The 16,568-nt window shown below is 36.4% G+C and overlaps 1 protein-coding gene across 1 annotated transcript in view; it reads right to left on the bottom strand.

Moving 5' to 3' along the window:
- The window catches only part of LOC114083935 (uncharacterized), a 138,986-nt gene that overhangs the window by 70,612 nt on the left and 51,806 nt on the right, over positions 1–16,568 (bottom strand). The window contains exons 21-30 of the mRNA XM_071607127.1: positions 14,602–14,700; positions 14,275–14,352; positions 13,992–14,020; positions 13,825–13,906; positions 11,630–11,700; positions 7,121–7,214; positions 5,142–5,240; positions 4,532–4,560; positions 4,365–4,446; positions 2,170–2,240 (exon numbers count right to left, since the gene is read on the bottom strand). Of these exons, the coding sequence (XP_071463228.1) occupies positions 2,170–2,240; positions 4,365–4,446; positions 4,532–4,560; positions 5,142–5,240; positions 7,121–7,214; positions 11,630–11,700; positions 13,825–13,906; positions 13,992–14,020; positions 14,275–14,352; positions 14,602–14,700 (734 nt within the window). The remainder of the gene's footprint in view (positions 1–2,169; positions 2,241–4,364; positions 4,447–4,531; positions 4,561–5,141; positions 5,241–7,120; positions 7,215–11,629; positions 11,701–13,824; positions 13,907–13,991; positions 14,021–14,274; positions 14,353–14,601; positions 14,701–16,568) is intronic.

The raw sequence follows: 16,568 nt of genomic DNA, 5'->3' as shown, positions 1-16,568 counted from the left end.
GATAATGAGTGACAGGCATGTGCTGAAAGCTCTCATCAGGAAGAGGTGTGTTGCTGCTGTGGACGTTCTGTAGAGTAGAGGTTCACAGCGGTACTGTCTCTTTCAAACTGGTGCTTTGGGAGTAATGAACGTGAGCAACAACTGCTAGTTGAGAATTCAAGGGACAGAAGATCCCATAAGTGCTGGGGCAAGATCAGGTAGAATGGTATTTTCACTGAGTTCTCAGAAGAAGTCACAGATTCTGAAACCAGACCATGTCTCCCATGCTCCAAGAGATTATAGGAAAAGGCCTCAGTGACTTGGAATCATGGACAGTACAAGACCACTGAGTTGGGCTGGGGATGTGGCTCAAGCGGTGCGCGCTCGCCTGGAATGCGTGCGGCCCCTGTTCGATCCTCAGCACCACATACAAACAAAGATGTTGTGTCCACCGAAAACTAACAAATAAATATTAAAAAAATTCTCCCTCTCTCTCTTGTCTCTCTCTCTCTCTCTCTCTCTCTCTCTCTCTCTCTCTCTTAAAAAAAAAGACCACTGTGTAAGAAATTCCATAATTGGGGTCTGCATTACAGATTAGTCCCCAGCCTTCATGGATTACTGGGTTTATCAGGCAATTTCTACATCCATAGACCCATCTCTCTGAGTACAAAATCAAATACTGAGAGTAATTTCCTTTGTAACTTTCAAAGTTCCCTCAGCATTATCTGGGAGGAGTTGGGGAGCAAGGAGCAGAGGAGATCCACTTGATCACACCAATGTCAGGGAAGGCCTTTTTGAGCTAGAGCAGATAAAGAAACTGATGGACAATATTTGCATCCTCCAAACCATAAAAAGCTTTAGCTTTCCAAAATTAGAAATCCTGGACAGAAGTGTCTCCATTTCAGTTATATTAGTTTAAGGGGATTGTGAAGATTTTCATGAGTTTGTTTGTGCCTTTTTTTTTCACAATATATATGATTTTCTAAGATTTTTTTTTCAGTTTTCATTTTATTTCCTTTATTACATTTTTATTCTTATTTTATATTCTTTCCTATTGTCATTAATATTGAATTTCATCCTGATTTCCTCTTCACTCTCTGCTTACTATAACCACTTTCACTATCTGTTCTTTTTAAAATTTATCATGATAATTTTATTGTCACTAATCACTTTTTTCGAGTCTTACGAGTATTCTTATTTCCTTTGAACTTCGATTAATTATTAAGTATTATAGAAACCACATTAAATATACAGTTTGTTTATATGCATGTTTTGCTTTAAGCTATGATTGTTCCTAGAGGGTCATCTTTCTCCTTGATGAGATACTGGTGAGTAAATATTTTATGTTAAATATGTTCATTTGGGAATTTGATTCTGAACAGGATGGCCTGACCCAAACACATCCCAAAGAAAAATCTGTACACTAAAAGCACACATACATAACAGCTGAACTAAAATGCTTGCAAATTCTCCTCCTAAAATATAGGGCATTATGATACCACAAAAATTTTGCAACTTCCCAGTAACTGCATCCAAGTTCTTTTTATTAATGTCCACTTCAGAGGTGGAATAAAAATGTTTAGTAATTTTCTTGATTTCTTGCATGAAAAGTAAAGGAACTAAAAGTTTTTGTTCGTACTCAAACAGGATTGATGGATACATCCTGAAAGGACCTGATTCTATAATAGGCTGTTTGGTTTCTCCTTTAAGTCTATTTCCTGCCTCAGCCTACATACTGGAGTGTGTAGGGAGACTGGAGTCTTTAATACCATCATGGATTACTGGTAATGGGAAACTAAAATTTTGAGCCTTTGGGAATGATGATCTTTAACATGAATGTGTTCACTGGCCATTTCAATTATATACTCTTCAACTTTCAACTGGATATTTCCGAGGCTTAGATTTAATCCTCATTACGTGAGGAGGTCACACAGAAGAAAATTGAAACAATACTCAAAAAAATCTCCCCACATTACTAAGATGAAGGTTACTTTTAAGCTTCTGTTTAAAATCATGTGATTTCTAAAGCTATTTTCATGTTCATGTTGTGTTACATTTTTAGACTTAAATATTAAATTATGACCTTGATTTCTAAGTATGTATTGTGTGATGTCATTTTGTTTGGCATAATCTTCCTTCCCATCAAAGAAGAGAAATAGACCATGAATTTAAATTGACACATTTACTTACCTGTCCATGGCTTTTATCCATGCCATCAACCCCCTCCTTCAATTCCTCTGATGACATATGGCAATGTGAATCTGGGGATAAATGCATAGATGTACTTTCTTAAACTACTTAAAAGAGTTAGACTGAGTGAAAATCTAGCCAACTAAAAACATAATTGTAATAATCATACAATTTGATTTTCATAATGATACGTTTTTAGGTAAGTTTAATTTTAGGTGAATGTTTATGCTGTTGGAAATTTTTGGATTCTTGTGTCAGCTTGGTGGCTGTACCCAGAGCCATGTGTATCCTTGGCAAGAACGCAAGTACTTACTTCAAATAAAAGGCCTTTATTTTTATTTATTTATTTACTTTTGAAGACAGAGTGTCTGAATATTCCCTGGCTCACTGGGAACCTGACATCAGCCTGCCTCAGTCTCTAACTAAGCTGAAATTACAGATGAGTCCCTCTTCACCCAGGGTGTATTGAGTGATTTAGCAGGGATTTTTACTAATCTAATGCTTCAACAAAACAAGAGTTCACCATATTCAATGCACATGATATCTCAAAGATTCAACCACTCAAAGAAAAATGATATTTTGAAGAAAAAAATGCTAAAATTACAATGGAAAGAAGACACTTCACACTGTTTACTATGTCTTTTTCCTAATAGTAATTTTTAATGAACCACTGCATGTAACTTTGGTGTCAACAAAAAAGTATGTGTATATACGATCACTGTGATACCTTTGACAGTGAACCACATATTCCTTTCCTTTCCTTTACCTGCATTTCTTCTGTTAGGATTCACTCTGTTTTTGGAAGCATTACTCATGGTGCCTATTATTCCTGACATAAACTGTTTTTGCTTCTCTGGCGTTAGCTATCTCAGATCTTGACCCGCAATTGTACTGAGTAAAAATCAGTTGGCCTGTAAGTTATTCATTCTCTGTCTAGTTCACTAGGTCCTGGACTACAGGAGATGTTCTTAAAACACACAGGTTTGAACACCCCATAATTGAGTGTCAGGTAAGTGCCTGAGGCAATAACACTTGGCGTGGATGGTGTCTTTTCTCGAGGTAGGGATGAACGGAGACTCGAGGAGTGAGGCCATCAGCCAGAGGCAGAGAATGGTGAAAATGTGGAAGGCTATAGCATGACATAGAGACAAGGGTTAAGGGGGACGGTATATGTCTGATGATACAGGGATTGGTGAAAACTGCCAGAAGATCATGCAGGTAGAAACGGGCTAAACATACAGTTAGGAAGAATTTGCATTGTGAAAGATGCCTCGAAATGTTGAGATGGTTGGACATACACAGAGCTAACACTTTCATCTAGGCCATGTATCCATATATAGCTGGAACTATCTCAAATCTGTGGGCACATGAGCTTGAGGGGCATGATCATGAATGGAGATGAATAAAGAAAATGCAAAAGTGCACTATGGGGTTGATGCAGGACTGAATGAAGGAATGTCTTCAAAAGGATCTGGGTTCTGTTTTTACCATACAGAGGTAACAGACAAACAACAAGTCAAAGAATAATGAGCAAAGACTCCATTGGGATGTGGAAGAATTTATGGATTGATTACTCTGAGATAAAATTTCAGGAAAGAGTGTTCACCAGCAAATGTTCACTTTAGAAGCAAGGGATAAACTAAAGTATATATGATCATTCCTTTTATTATTTCTTGCCTCAAACTGACCACAAGAGTTGTCAAAGTCAGTACCTAATTAGCATAAAAACAAGTTTGATGCATTTGGTTGATACACTAGATGTCAGGGTAGAGTGCACATTGTCTTTTAAATTAGATTTTCTTGTATTTCACAGACCGGCCTTGACATCTTGGCTTCAAGAAAAATACAAGTCCTCATCATCTCAGGATTCTGGATTTCAATCCTGCTCCCCTGGACCTACTTTTAAAATTGGGTTGGGAAGAAAAATCAGCCTCACAATCCAACTGACAAGTGTCATGACTCCGATTTGGGAAGTTTAATTGTAGAAACACCTAGGATATAGGTTATTTTAAAACATCTTTTCCTCATAGATTTACAGAAATATTTTGAAATGTGGATGCACCACCAACACAGACCTGATGGGGCAAATCCTCCCAACACATGGCACAAATGGATATATCAGGAGTGAAAAGTTTGCTATCATTCCCAAGGTTTAATCATAGGTAGTTTTATAGAAGTTGTACTGCAAAAGTTACCTGATTTCCGTTTTATTTTTTGCTTCCACCATTTTTGTTTTTTGAGAGCTGTATCTTTGCTTTTAATGGTAGGCTTCATGTGCTTGGAGACAAGATAATACGTAAATATTTTACAGTGCATACAGCATGCATTTAATAATATAACACAAACATAGAAGATGATTTACCTTGTATAAAGCATGTACGTCTTTAGATACTGAAAAGCAAATGAAATACATAATCAATAAAATCTGAACATAAAAAGAAAACACACTCATATTCCTACTAAGTGAGTACAGAGCTCAGTCCAATGATAACTATTTTTATTAGCATTGATAAAGATTACATTAGCTTTGGAGTTTTAAGTTTGGGGATTTTTGTTGATCACAAGACTGAAATGTTCTAAATGAATATTGACAATATATCTTTAGTAAATAAGTCTTGCAGTTAAGTTTCAAAAGGTAAGAACACCTTTGTGATCATTATAAATAATTCGGCAAGGGTACATATACAAATGTGAAGACGCAGAATGCTGGAGACCACAGAGATCTGTATTCAGAGAAAGAAAGACGAATACGGAGAATTTCAGTGTCAAAGCTGAAGTAGTCAGATGGCAGCACATATGTCAAGTGACCTATGAATTGTTTAATCCATTTTATTATACCTAAGTATCCTGTACCTCAAGATCCAGGGCAAGGTATACTTTATTTCTTATCAGTTATTTTTTTTCTGAACTAATAGGATCAGATATATGCATTTAGAATAACAGCTAATATGAACATGATTGTTTTTTCATACCCATCTGGGACTGTGGCACATCTTCTAATCCTGCTTCCTCTGTTTTAGTGGATATCGGGTTACCCTTTTCACCCGTGTACGAAGATACAGGTCCTGCATCTTAAAAAATATGAGAAAGCATAAAGAATTTAGATATGGTCATCCACAGCAATCTGTGATCTGAAAGCAGGCAGAATTGACAGGACTCAAAAGACTGTCACATAAACACATTAGTAACACTCTTAGTATTTGAGGAATAAATTCCATAAGGAATTCTAGTTTAAAAATGAGTCTGCCATAACACATACAGTCATGATTTCACATATTTTTTTGAGTGTGCTGGCCGATCCAAAAATTAGTTATCAGAATTTAGCACAGGAGTGGAATGTATTCCTGTAGCACAAAGGGACATGGTTTCATTCCAAAGAACCAAAATAATAATAATAATAATGATAATAATAATAATAATAATAATAATAATAATAATAATAATAAATAAAACTATCTTTGAAAAAAACAAATTTTCAAAAACACTTGGTCACTGATCTAAATCACTCTTAGGATGCCACACACATGGTGGGGCCTGGTGGGTGTGCAGGACAGATTTGTACAGCAGGTTGCCCTGATTTTTCCAGTCCCTACTTGTTTCAATCACCTGGGGACCAGGAATCATCCCACTTTTGGTTTGAAGGCAGGCACACTGAAAAATGCTGAATTGCATTTTATCATTTTCCCCTCTAAAATTTCCTTGCTGACTTCTTTATTTTCTTCCTCATTTTGCCTCTCTCCTAGTTTTTCATAAAACCCTCTAGAGCAGGAGACTATTTTATTTCCATTTTCTGTTTTTTTGTATGGGTTATTCGAACTCCTTCCTTCCTGGCAATGTAGCAATTTTATGTTAGAAATGTAATTTTTAAATTTTTGTCTTTTGTGTTATCCCCACTACCTAAGAAATATGCACATAATTATTGCAACATTTATTCTGGCAGTTGATCTTCTTCTATCTTGGTTTGTAGGGTCTACTAGCGTTTTTTTTTTTTTTTTTTTTGTCCCACAGGGACATTCTTTGCCTGGCTACAAAAAATGCTGTGGGCATACCAGGATCATTGCAATCACCTTAGAATCTATAGGAAATGTAGAAGGAAAGAACTTCTGAGTCACAATGAGCTTCTGATCATGGCCTCAACAGATGATTCATTATAGTTTGAGAGATCTAGTATAAATTTTGTTGGAATCCATTGCCTCTACCTTAACTAGAATGTAGCTCTGGGTTTCTCCCTAGGATGTTACCCTCAAATGAAAGTTCAGTCAAGCTATTATCTTTCCAAATTTAGTTTTAGATATCTGTGAATTTGGGGACCACTCTGTAACCATTTCTATTTCTTTCCACTTTCCTAATTGGTGTTTCTACCCTATACATTTTTTTGTACAGAGTAGCAACACATTTGGTGTCATTAGATTTTATACATGAAGAATCTTTTGTGATAAACAAACTTGACAATGTGGGAATTCCTTCTTCACTCCTCAATTTTATTCCATTCCAACTGTGACTAAGTCAGGAATGTTGGAAAATTTTTACTTTACACTTCATTCAGCTTTGGACCTGGAAACTCAAAAATGCTTCCCAAATTTTGAAAATGCTGCTCTTTCCCCCCCTCTTATGTAACTGAGGGTCCTTCCTTCCACTGAGTACAACTGCTACCTCTTCCTTCATTGACTCCCTGTAATTAATGCCTGTCTCAGTGTTCATATCCTCTTCTTCTCTTTCATTTCTATTTTACTTTGATTGAAGCATGTCTCAAAATGCAACTCATAATTCAGATTTTTTTAGCAATATCCCCAGTTTAACCTGTGAAAGAAACCTAATACAATATGACTCATTATATTTCTTTTTCCTTACTAGATAATACATACACTCTTGGAACAATTACAATATTTTAGTGCTCTTGCTTTAAAGCAATACGCTCACCAATGTCTTTTGCATTTTTTGTCATTCTTACCTTCTCCATGTTCGTTTGTTCTATTCTTTGCTTGTGTATAGGACCCAACAGATATACTGGAAGCACAAGCTTCTGTAGGTTGCTTACAGACACTCTGGGGAAAGTAATACCAATAATAAGTTGCATGAAGTTTTAATCATCACATATTACTTATCACCATATATATATATATATATTTGTGAAATCATCAGAATTAGAAATTAGATGAGTGCATTTTGAACAAGAATATATTGTACAAGTTTCACTGTCCTAGGCAGTTAAGATTAACTGAGCTCATATATCATTCTGGCTACTGATTGGATAAAGCCAAGATGAGGGACATAGGAACTGTGTTCCCTCCGAATATACACACTGACAAGCATATACCCCAAACAACTAGCATCAGTATATAATCAGTCAACTTTGCACTGCCCAGCAGTTCTAAAAATGCTTTGAAACACTTTTAAGAATGGCACTTGGTGTTCCATAGCATTTTAAATTTGAATGGCCAATTTTTTATTCTGAAAGAATGATACTTGGTAAGATGAGAGTTTCAATTCTGTCACCTTGTGTAGGAATGATAAACTGTTGTACTTGCTTCATTTATTCATCAGAGACTTCGAAAACTTAATGCACTTCAGCAAAATATTTACCGAGTCAAAACTTATTTTAAAAAAGTAAAATATAGTGAGGAAATGTGTCTGTATGTAACATGAACATAACAGCACACACACTTGGGTAAAGTATGCAACACTTTCATTGGAGAAGAAACTAAGAGGTATTTCAAAAGAGAAAGGTGACTCCCATCTCTGAAAAGCTGACTGTTTGCAGAGGTGGGAGTCATTTGAACTGGTGCATTGCTGCTTGAAGAAAAAGACAGGCTGTGGGAAATCACAGGAGTGACACAATGGAGAGCCTGTGACCAGATGAAACCAGAAATATGAGATACTCAAAGAGGAAATGCATTCGTGGAAGAAATAGTGTAAAGCCGCAGTAGGGAAAACTAGCTTGCTATGAGAGAGGAATATGCTGACTGGTGAGCTGAGGAGAATCTCACCCATCCAATTAGGAAATGGAGAAAAGCAAGAGATAGATGTTCTCAAAACCACAAACACAAGTTCATTATAAATACATAAAATACATCTAGCATTCAGGGAAATACCCTCCCAAACTCCATTGATATTTCAGCTCATGCCATCCAGAGAGGCATTCATCAAGACTTTAAATAATAAGTGCTGGAGAGGATGTGGGTAAAAATGTACAACCGTACACTGTGGGACTGAAAATCAGGACTTCCCATCTGAAAAGCAGTATGGAGAGTCATCAGAAGATAAGGAATATGAACATCCTGTGCCCAGGGTTCCCAATCCTTGTTCTTATACCCAATTTACAATGATTCTGTATACACATGAGACACTGGAACTTCAATGTTTACAGTGGTTTCTATCACAATTAGAAAGATATGAAATGAGCCCAGATGCACCTTAACACAAAAAATGGATAAATAAACACCTAGAAACTTGGCACTGAATTTGAGCAAACTAGTTTTTCATGATACACCATCATGTCAAAATGAGTCCTCATATAGCATATAAAAACACTGCCCTAAAAATTTCTAAAATATAAAACCTGTAACATCAAAATCCCTTAAGTTTATACAAGGATGATATTTTAAAGCAAACAAGTAGGAAACTTATTATTCTAAGGCCAAATAGAACCTTTTCAGCAAAGGAAAGACTTCATTTTCCCCGCAATGTCAAGGAATATTTGATGTAATCCAAACCTTCCAGGCAGAATCTGAGCGTGTGTTTAGGAGCCTCTCCACTCCTGTTACTTTATCGCGACTTTCTTTCTGGGATATCCGAAAAATATTACCCAGTTTTTTCCTAACTTTTCAAAGACTGAATTTGGCATAAAAATGTGGTTTGGAGGTACCCATAACCATAATCAAGGCGGGAGCAGGAGAGAAACCCAGACATAGAGCTGCTGAGAGAGCTGGCACCTGTAGTCTATGTTAAGAATAGTAGTTCATGGCACTGTCATGCATCATATGGTGCTTGCAGCTCTGTGACAGCAAGGGCCAAGGCTAAATCTGATAGACAAAGGGCAGCCTGCAGTACCATAAACATGAAATGAATACTAGGCATGGTCAACCCACTCTACTGAGAATAATTTAGAATACCTACACCCCTATTAACATTACACAGGCAGTCAAAGGCACCCTCTTAAGAATTACAATATTGCCCTGAGTACATGGGCTCTCAGTGGTGTCTCATCACGAAACACTGCATCCCTTACACCTCCATGATTCAGTCGCCAGGTATCCTCCCACAACTTTAGTTGGTTACTCATCATATGGGCTCAGGATAATGAGTGACAGGCATGTGCTGAAAGCTCTCATCAGGAAGAGGTGTGTTGCTGCTGTGGACGTTCTGTAGAGTAGAGGTTCACAGCGGTACTGTCTCTTTCAAACTGGTGCTTTGGGAGTAATGAACGTGAGCAACAACTGCTAGTTGAGAATTCAAGGGACAGAAGATCCCATAAGTGCTGGGGCAAGATCAGGTAGAATGGTATTTTCACTGAGTTCTCAGAAGAAGTCACAGATTCTGAAACCAGACCATGTCTCCCATGCTCCAAGAGATTATAGGAAAAGGCCTCAGTGACTTGGAATCATGGACAGTACAAGACCACTGAGTTGGGCTGGGGATGTGGCTCAAGCGGTGCGCGCTCGCCTGGAATGCGTGCGGCCCCTGTTCGATCCTCAGCACCACATACAAACAAAGATGTTGTGTCCACCGAAAACTAACAAATAAATATTAAAAAAATTCTCCCTCTCTCTCTTGTCTCTCTCTCTCTCTCTCTCTCTCTCTCTCTCTCTCTTAAAAAAAAAGACCACTGTGTAAGAAATTCCATAATTGGGGTCTGCATTACAGATTAGTCCCCAGCCTTCATGGATTACTGGGTTTATCAGGCAATTTCTACATCCATAGACCCATCTCTCTGAGTACAAAATCAAATACTGAGAGTAATTTCCTTTGTAACTTTCAAAGTTCCCTCAGCATTATCTGGGAGGAGTTGGGGAGCAAGGAGCAGAGGAGATCCACTTGATCACACCAATGTCAGGGAAGGCCTTTTTGAGCTAGAGCAGATAAAGAAACTGATGGACAATATTTGCATCCTCCAAACCATAAAAAGCTTTAGCTTTCCAAAATTAGAAATCCTGGACAGAAGTGTCTCCATTTCAGTTATATTAGTTTAAGGGGATTGTGAAGATTTTCATGAGTTTGTTTGTGCCTTTTTTTTTCACAATATATATGATTTTCTAAGATTTTTTTTTCAGTTTTCATTTTATTTCCTTTATTACATTTTTATTCTTATTTTATATTCTTTCCTATTGTCATTAATATTGAATTTCATCCTGATTTCCTCTTCACTCTCTGCTTACTATAACCACTTTCACTATCTGTTCTTTTTAAAATTTATCATGATAATTTTATTGTCACTAATCACTTTTTTCGAGTCTTACGAGTATTCTTATTTCCTTTGAACTTCGATTAATTATTAAGTATTATAGAAACCACATTAAATATACAGTTTGTTTATATGCATGTTTTGCTTTAAGCTATGATTGTTCCTAGAGGGTCATCTTTCTCCTTGATGAGATACTGGTGAGTAAATATTTTATGTTAAATATGTTCATTTGGGAATTTGATTCTGAACAGGATGGCCTGACCCAAACACATCCCAAAGAAAAATCTGTACACTAAAAGCACACATACATAACAGCTGAACTAAAATGCTTGCAAATTCTCCTCCTAAAATATAGGGCATTATGATACCACAAAAATTTTGCAACTTCCCAGTAACTGCATCCAAGTTCTTTTTATTAATGTCCACTTCAGAGGTGGAATAAAAATGTTTAGTAATTTTCTTGATTTCTTGCATGAAAAGTAAAGGAACTAAAAGTTTTTGTTCGTACTCAAACAGGATTGATGGATACATCCTGAAAGGACCTGATTCTATAATAGGCTGTTTGGTTTCTCCTTTAAGTCTATTTCCTGCCTCAGCCTACATACTGGAGTGTGTAGGGAGACTGGAGTCTTTAATACCATCATGGATTACTGGTAATGGGAAACTAAAATTTTGAGCCTTTGGGAATGATGATCTTTAACATGAATGTGTTCACTGGCCATTTCAATTATATACTCTTCAACTTTCAACTGGATATTTCCGAGGCTTAGATTTAATCCTCATTACGTGAGGAGGTCACACAGAAGAAAATTGAAACAATACTCAAAAAAATCTCCCCACATTACTAAGATGAAGGTTACTTTTAAGCTTCTGTTTAAAATCATGTGATTTCTAAAGCTATTTTCATGTTCATGTTGTGTTACATTTTTAGACTTAAATATTAAATTATGACCTTGATTTCTAAGTATGTATTGTGTGATGTCATTTTGTTTGGCATAATCTTCCTTCCCATCAAAGAAGAGAAATAGACCATGAATTTAAATTGACACATTTACTTACCTGTCCATGGCTTTTATCCATGCCATCAACCCCCTCCTTCAATTCCTCTGATGACATATGGCAATGTGAATCTGGGGATAAATGCATAGATGTACTTTCTTAAACTACTTAAAAGAGTTAGACTGAGTGAAAATCTAGCCAACTAAAAACATAATTGTAATAATCATACAATTTGATTTTCATAATGATACGTTTTTAGGTAAGTTTAATTTTAGGTGAATGTTTATGCTGTTGGAAATTTTTGGATTCTTGTGTCAGCTTGGTGGCTGTACCCAGAGCCATGTGTATCCTTGGCAAGAACGCAAGTACTTACTTCAAATAAAAGGCCTTTATTTTTATTTATTTATTTACTTTTGAAGACAGAGTGTCTGAATATTCCCTGGCTCACTGGGAACCTGACATCAGCCTGCCTCAGTCTCTAACTAAGCTGAAATTACAGATGAGTCCCTCTTCACCCAGGGTGTATTGAGTGATTTAGCAGGGATTTTTACTAATCTAATGCTTCAACAAAACAAGAGTTCACCATATTCAATGCACATGATATCTCAAAGATTCAACCACTCAAAGAAAAATGATATTTTGAAGAAAAAAATGCTAAAATTACAATGGAAAGAAGACACTTCACACTGTTTACTATGTCTTTTTCCTAATAGTAATTTTTAATGAACCACTGCATGTAACTTTGGTGTCAACAAAAAAGTATGTGTATATACGATCACTGTGATACCTTTGACAGTGAACCACATATTCCTTTCCTTTCCTTTACCTGCATTTCTTCTGTTAGGATTCACTCTGTTTTTGGAAGCATTACTCATGGTGCCTATTATTCCTGACATAAACTGTTTTTGCTTCTCTGGCGTTAGCTATCTCAGATCTTGACCCGCAATTGTACTGAGTAAAAATCAGTTGGCCTGTAAGTTATTCATTCTCTGTCTAGTTCACTAGGTCCTGGACTACAGGAGATGTTCTTAAAACACACAGGTTTGAACACCCCATAATTGAGTGTCAGGTAAGTGCCTGAGGCAATAACACTTGGCGTGGATGGTGTCTTTTCTCGAGGTAGGGATGAACGGAGACTCGAGGAGTGAGGCCATCAGCCAGAGGCAGAGAATGGTGAAAATGTGGAAGGCTATAGCATGACATAGAGACAAGGGTTAAGGGGGACGGTATATGTCTGATGATACAGGGATTGGTGAAAACTGCCAGAAGATCATGCAGGTAGAAACGGGCTAAACATACAGTTAGGAAGAATTTGCATTGTGAAAGATGCCTCGAAATGTTGAGATGGTTGGACATACACAGAGCTAACACTTTCATCTAGGCCATGTATCCATATATAGCTGGAACTATCTCAAATCTGTGGGCACATGAGCTTGAGGGGCATGATCATGAATGGAGATGAATAAAGAAAATGCAAAAGTGCACTATGGGGTTGATGCAGGACTGAATGAAGGAATGCCTTCAAAAGGATCTGGGTTCTGTTTTTACCATACAGAGGTAACAGACAAACAACAAGTCAAAGAATAATGAGCAAAGACTCCATTGGGATGTGGAAGAATTTATGGATTGATTACTCTGAGATAAAATTTCAGGAAAGAGTGTTCACCAGCAAATGTTCACTTTAGAAGCAAGGGATAAACTAAAGTATATATGATCATTCCTTTTATTATTTCTTGCCTCAAACTGACCACAAGAGTTGTCAAAGTCAGTACCTAATTAGCATAAAAACAAGTTTGATGCATTTGGTTGATACACTAGATGTCAGGGTAGAGTGCACATTGTCTTTTAAATTAGATTTTCTTGTATTTCACAGACCGGCCTTGACATCTTGGCTTCAAGAAAAATACAAGTCCTCATCATCTCAGGATTCTGGATTTCAATCCTGCTCCCCTGGACCTACTTTTAAAATTGGGTTGGGAAGAAAAATCAGCCTCACAATCCAACTGACAAGTGTCATGACTCCGATTTGGGAAGTTTAATTGTAGAAACACCTAGGATATAGGTTATTTTAAAACATCTTTTCCTCATAGATTTACAGAAATATTTTGAAATGTGGATGCACCACCAACACAGACCTGATGGGGCAAATCCTCCCAACACATGGCACAAATGGATATATCAGGAGTGAAAAGTTTGCTATCATTCCCAAGGTTTAATCATAGGTAGTTTTATAGAAGTTGTACTGCAAAAGTTACCTGATTTCCGTTTTATTTTTTGCTTCCACCATTTTTGTTTTTTGAGAGCTGTATCTTTGCTTTTAATGGTAGGCTTCATGTGCTTGGAGACAAGATAATACGTAAATATTTTACAGTGCATACAGCATGCATTTAATAATATAACACAAACATAGAAGATGATTTACCTTGTATAAAGCATGTACGTCTTTAGATACTGAAAAGCAAATGAAATACATAATCAATAAAATCTGAACATAAAAAGAAAACACACTCATATTCCTACTAAGTGAGTACAGAGCTCAGTCCAATGATAACTATTTTTATTAGCATTGATAAAGATTACATTAGCTTTGGAGTTTTAAGTTTGGGGATTTTTGTTGATCACAAGACTGAAATGTTCTAAATGAATATTGACAATATATCTTTAGTAAATAAGTCTTGCAGTTAAGTTTCAAAAGGTAAGAACACCTTTGTGATCATTATAAATAATTCGGCAAGGGTACATATACAAATGTGAAGACGCAGAATGCTGGAGACCACAGAGATCTGTATTCAGAGAAAGAAAGACGAATACGGAGAATTTCAGTGTCAAAGCTGAAGTAGTCAGATGGCAGCACATATGTCAAGTGACCTATGAATTGTTTAATCCATTTTATTATACCTAAGTATCCTGTACCTCAAGATCCAGGGCAAGGTATACTTTATTTCTTATCAGTTATTTTTTTTCTGAACTAATAGGATCAGATATATGCATTTAGAATAACAGCTAATATGAACATGATTGTTTTTTCATACCCATCTGGGACTGTGGCACATCTTCTAATCCTGCTTCCTCTCTTTTAGTGGATATCGGGTTACCCTTTTCACCCGTGTACGAAGATACAGGTCCTGCATCTTAAAAAATATGAGAAAGCATAAAGAATTTAGATATGGTCATCCACAGCAATCTGTGATCTGAAAGCAGGCAGAATTGACAGGACTCAAAAGACTGTCACATAAACACATTAGTAACACTCTTAGTATTTGAGGAATAAATTCCATAAGGAACTCTAGTTTAAAAATGAGTCTGCCATAACACATACAGTCATGATTTCACATATTTTTTTGAGTGTGCTGGCCGATCCAAAAATTAGTTATCAGAATTTAGCACAGGAGTGGAATGTATTCCTGTAGCACAAAGGGACATGGTTTCATTCCAAAGAACCAAAATAATAATAATAATAATGATAATAATAATAATAATAATAATAATAATAATAATAATAATAAATAAAACTATCTTTGAAAAAAACAAATTTTCAAAAACACTTGGTCACTGATCTAAATCACTCTTAGGATGCCACACACATGGTGGGGCCTGGTGGGTGTGCAGGACAGATTTGTACAGCAGGTTGCCCTGATTTTTCCAGTCCCTACTTGTTTCAATCACCTGGGGACCAGGAATCATCCCACTTTTGGTTTGAAGGCAGGCACACTGAAAAATGCTGAATTGCATTTTATCATTTTCCCCTCTAAAATTTCCTTGCTGACTTCTTTATTTTCTTCCTCATTTTGCCTCTCTCCTAGTTTTTCATAAAACCCTCTAGAGCAGGAGACTATTTTATTTCCATTTTCTGTTTTTTTGTATGGGTTATTCGAACTCCTTCCTTCCTGGCAATGTAGCAATTTTATGTTAGAAATGTAATTTTTAAATTTTTGTCTTTTGTGTTATCCCCACTACCTAAGAAATATGCACATAATTATTGCAACATTTATTCTGGCAGTTGATCTTCTTCTATCTTGGTTTGTAGGGTCTACTAGCGTTTTTTTTTTTTTTTTTTTTTTTTTTTGTCCCACAGGGACATTCTTTGCCTGGCTACAAAAAATGCTGTGGGCATACCAGGATCATTGCAATCACCTTAGAATCTATAGGAAATGTAGAAGGAAAGAACTTCTGAGTCACAATGAGCTTCTGATCATGGCCTCAACAGATGATTCATTATAGTTTGAGAGATCTAGTATAAATTTTGTTGGAATCCATTGCCTCTACCTTAACTAGAATGTAGCTCTGGGTTTCTCCCTAGGATGTTACCCTCAAATGAAAGTTCAGTCAAGCTATTATCTTTCCAAATTTAGTTTTAGATATCTGTGAATTTGGGGACCACTCTGTAACCATTTCTATTTCTTTCCACTTTCCTAATTGGTGTTTCTACCCTATACATTTTTTTGTACAGAGTAGCAACACATTTGGTGTCATTAGATTTTATACATGAAGAATCTTTTGTGATAAACAAACTTGACAATGTGGGAATTCCTTCTTCACTCCTCAATTTTATTCCATTCCAACTGTGACTAAGTCAGGAATGTTGGAAAATTTTTACTTTACACTTCATTCAGCTTTGGACCTGGAAACTCAAAAATGCTTCCCAAATTTTGAAAATGCTGCTCTTTCCCCCCCTCTTATGTAACTGAGGGTCCTTCCTTCCACTGAGTACAACTGCTACCTCTTCCTTCATTGACTCCCTGTAATTAATGCCTGTCTCAGTGTTCATATCCTCCTCTTCTCTTTCATTTCTATTTTACTTTGATTGAAGCATGTCTCAAAATGCAACTCATAATTCAGATTTTTTAGCAATATCCCCAGTTTAACCTGTGACAGAAACCTAATACAATATGACTCATTATATTTCTTTTTCCTTACTAGATAATACATACACTCTTGGAACAATTACAATATTTTAGTGCTCTTGCTTTAAAGCAATACGCTCACCAATGTCTTTTGC

This window comes from Marmota flaviventris (genome assembly GCF_047511675.1).
Source record: "Marmota flaviventris isolate mMarFla1 chromosome 5 unlocalized genomic scaffold, mMarFla1.hap1 SUPER_5_unloc_1, whole genome shotgun sequence".
NCBI classification, from domain to species: Eukaryota; Metazoa; Chordata; class Mammalia; order Rodentia; family Sciuridae; genus Marmota; species Marmota flaviventris.
The sequence above is the reverse complement of the archived record's forward strand: the minus strand, read 5'-3'. Positions and strand labels throughout refer to the sequence as shown.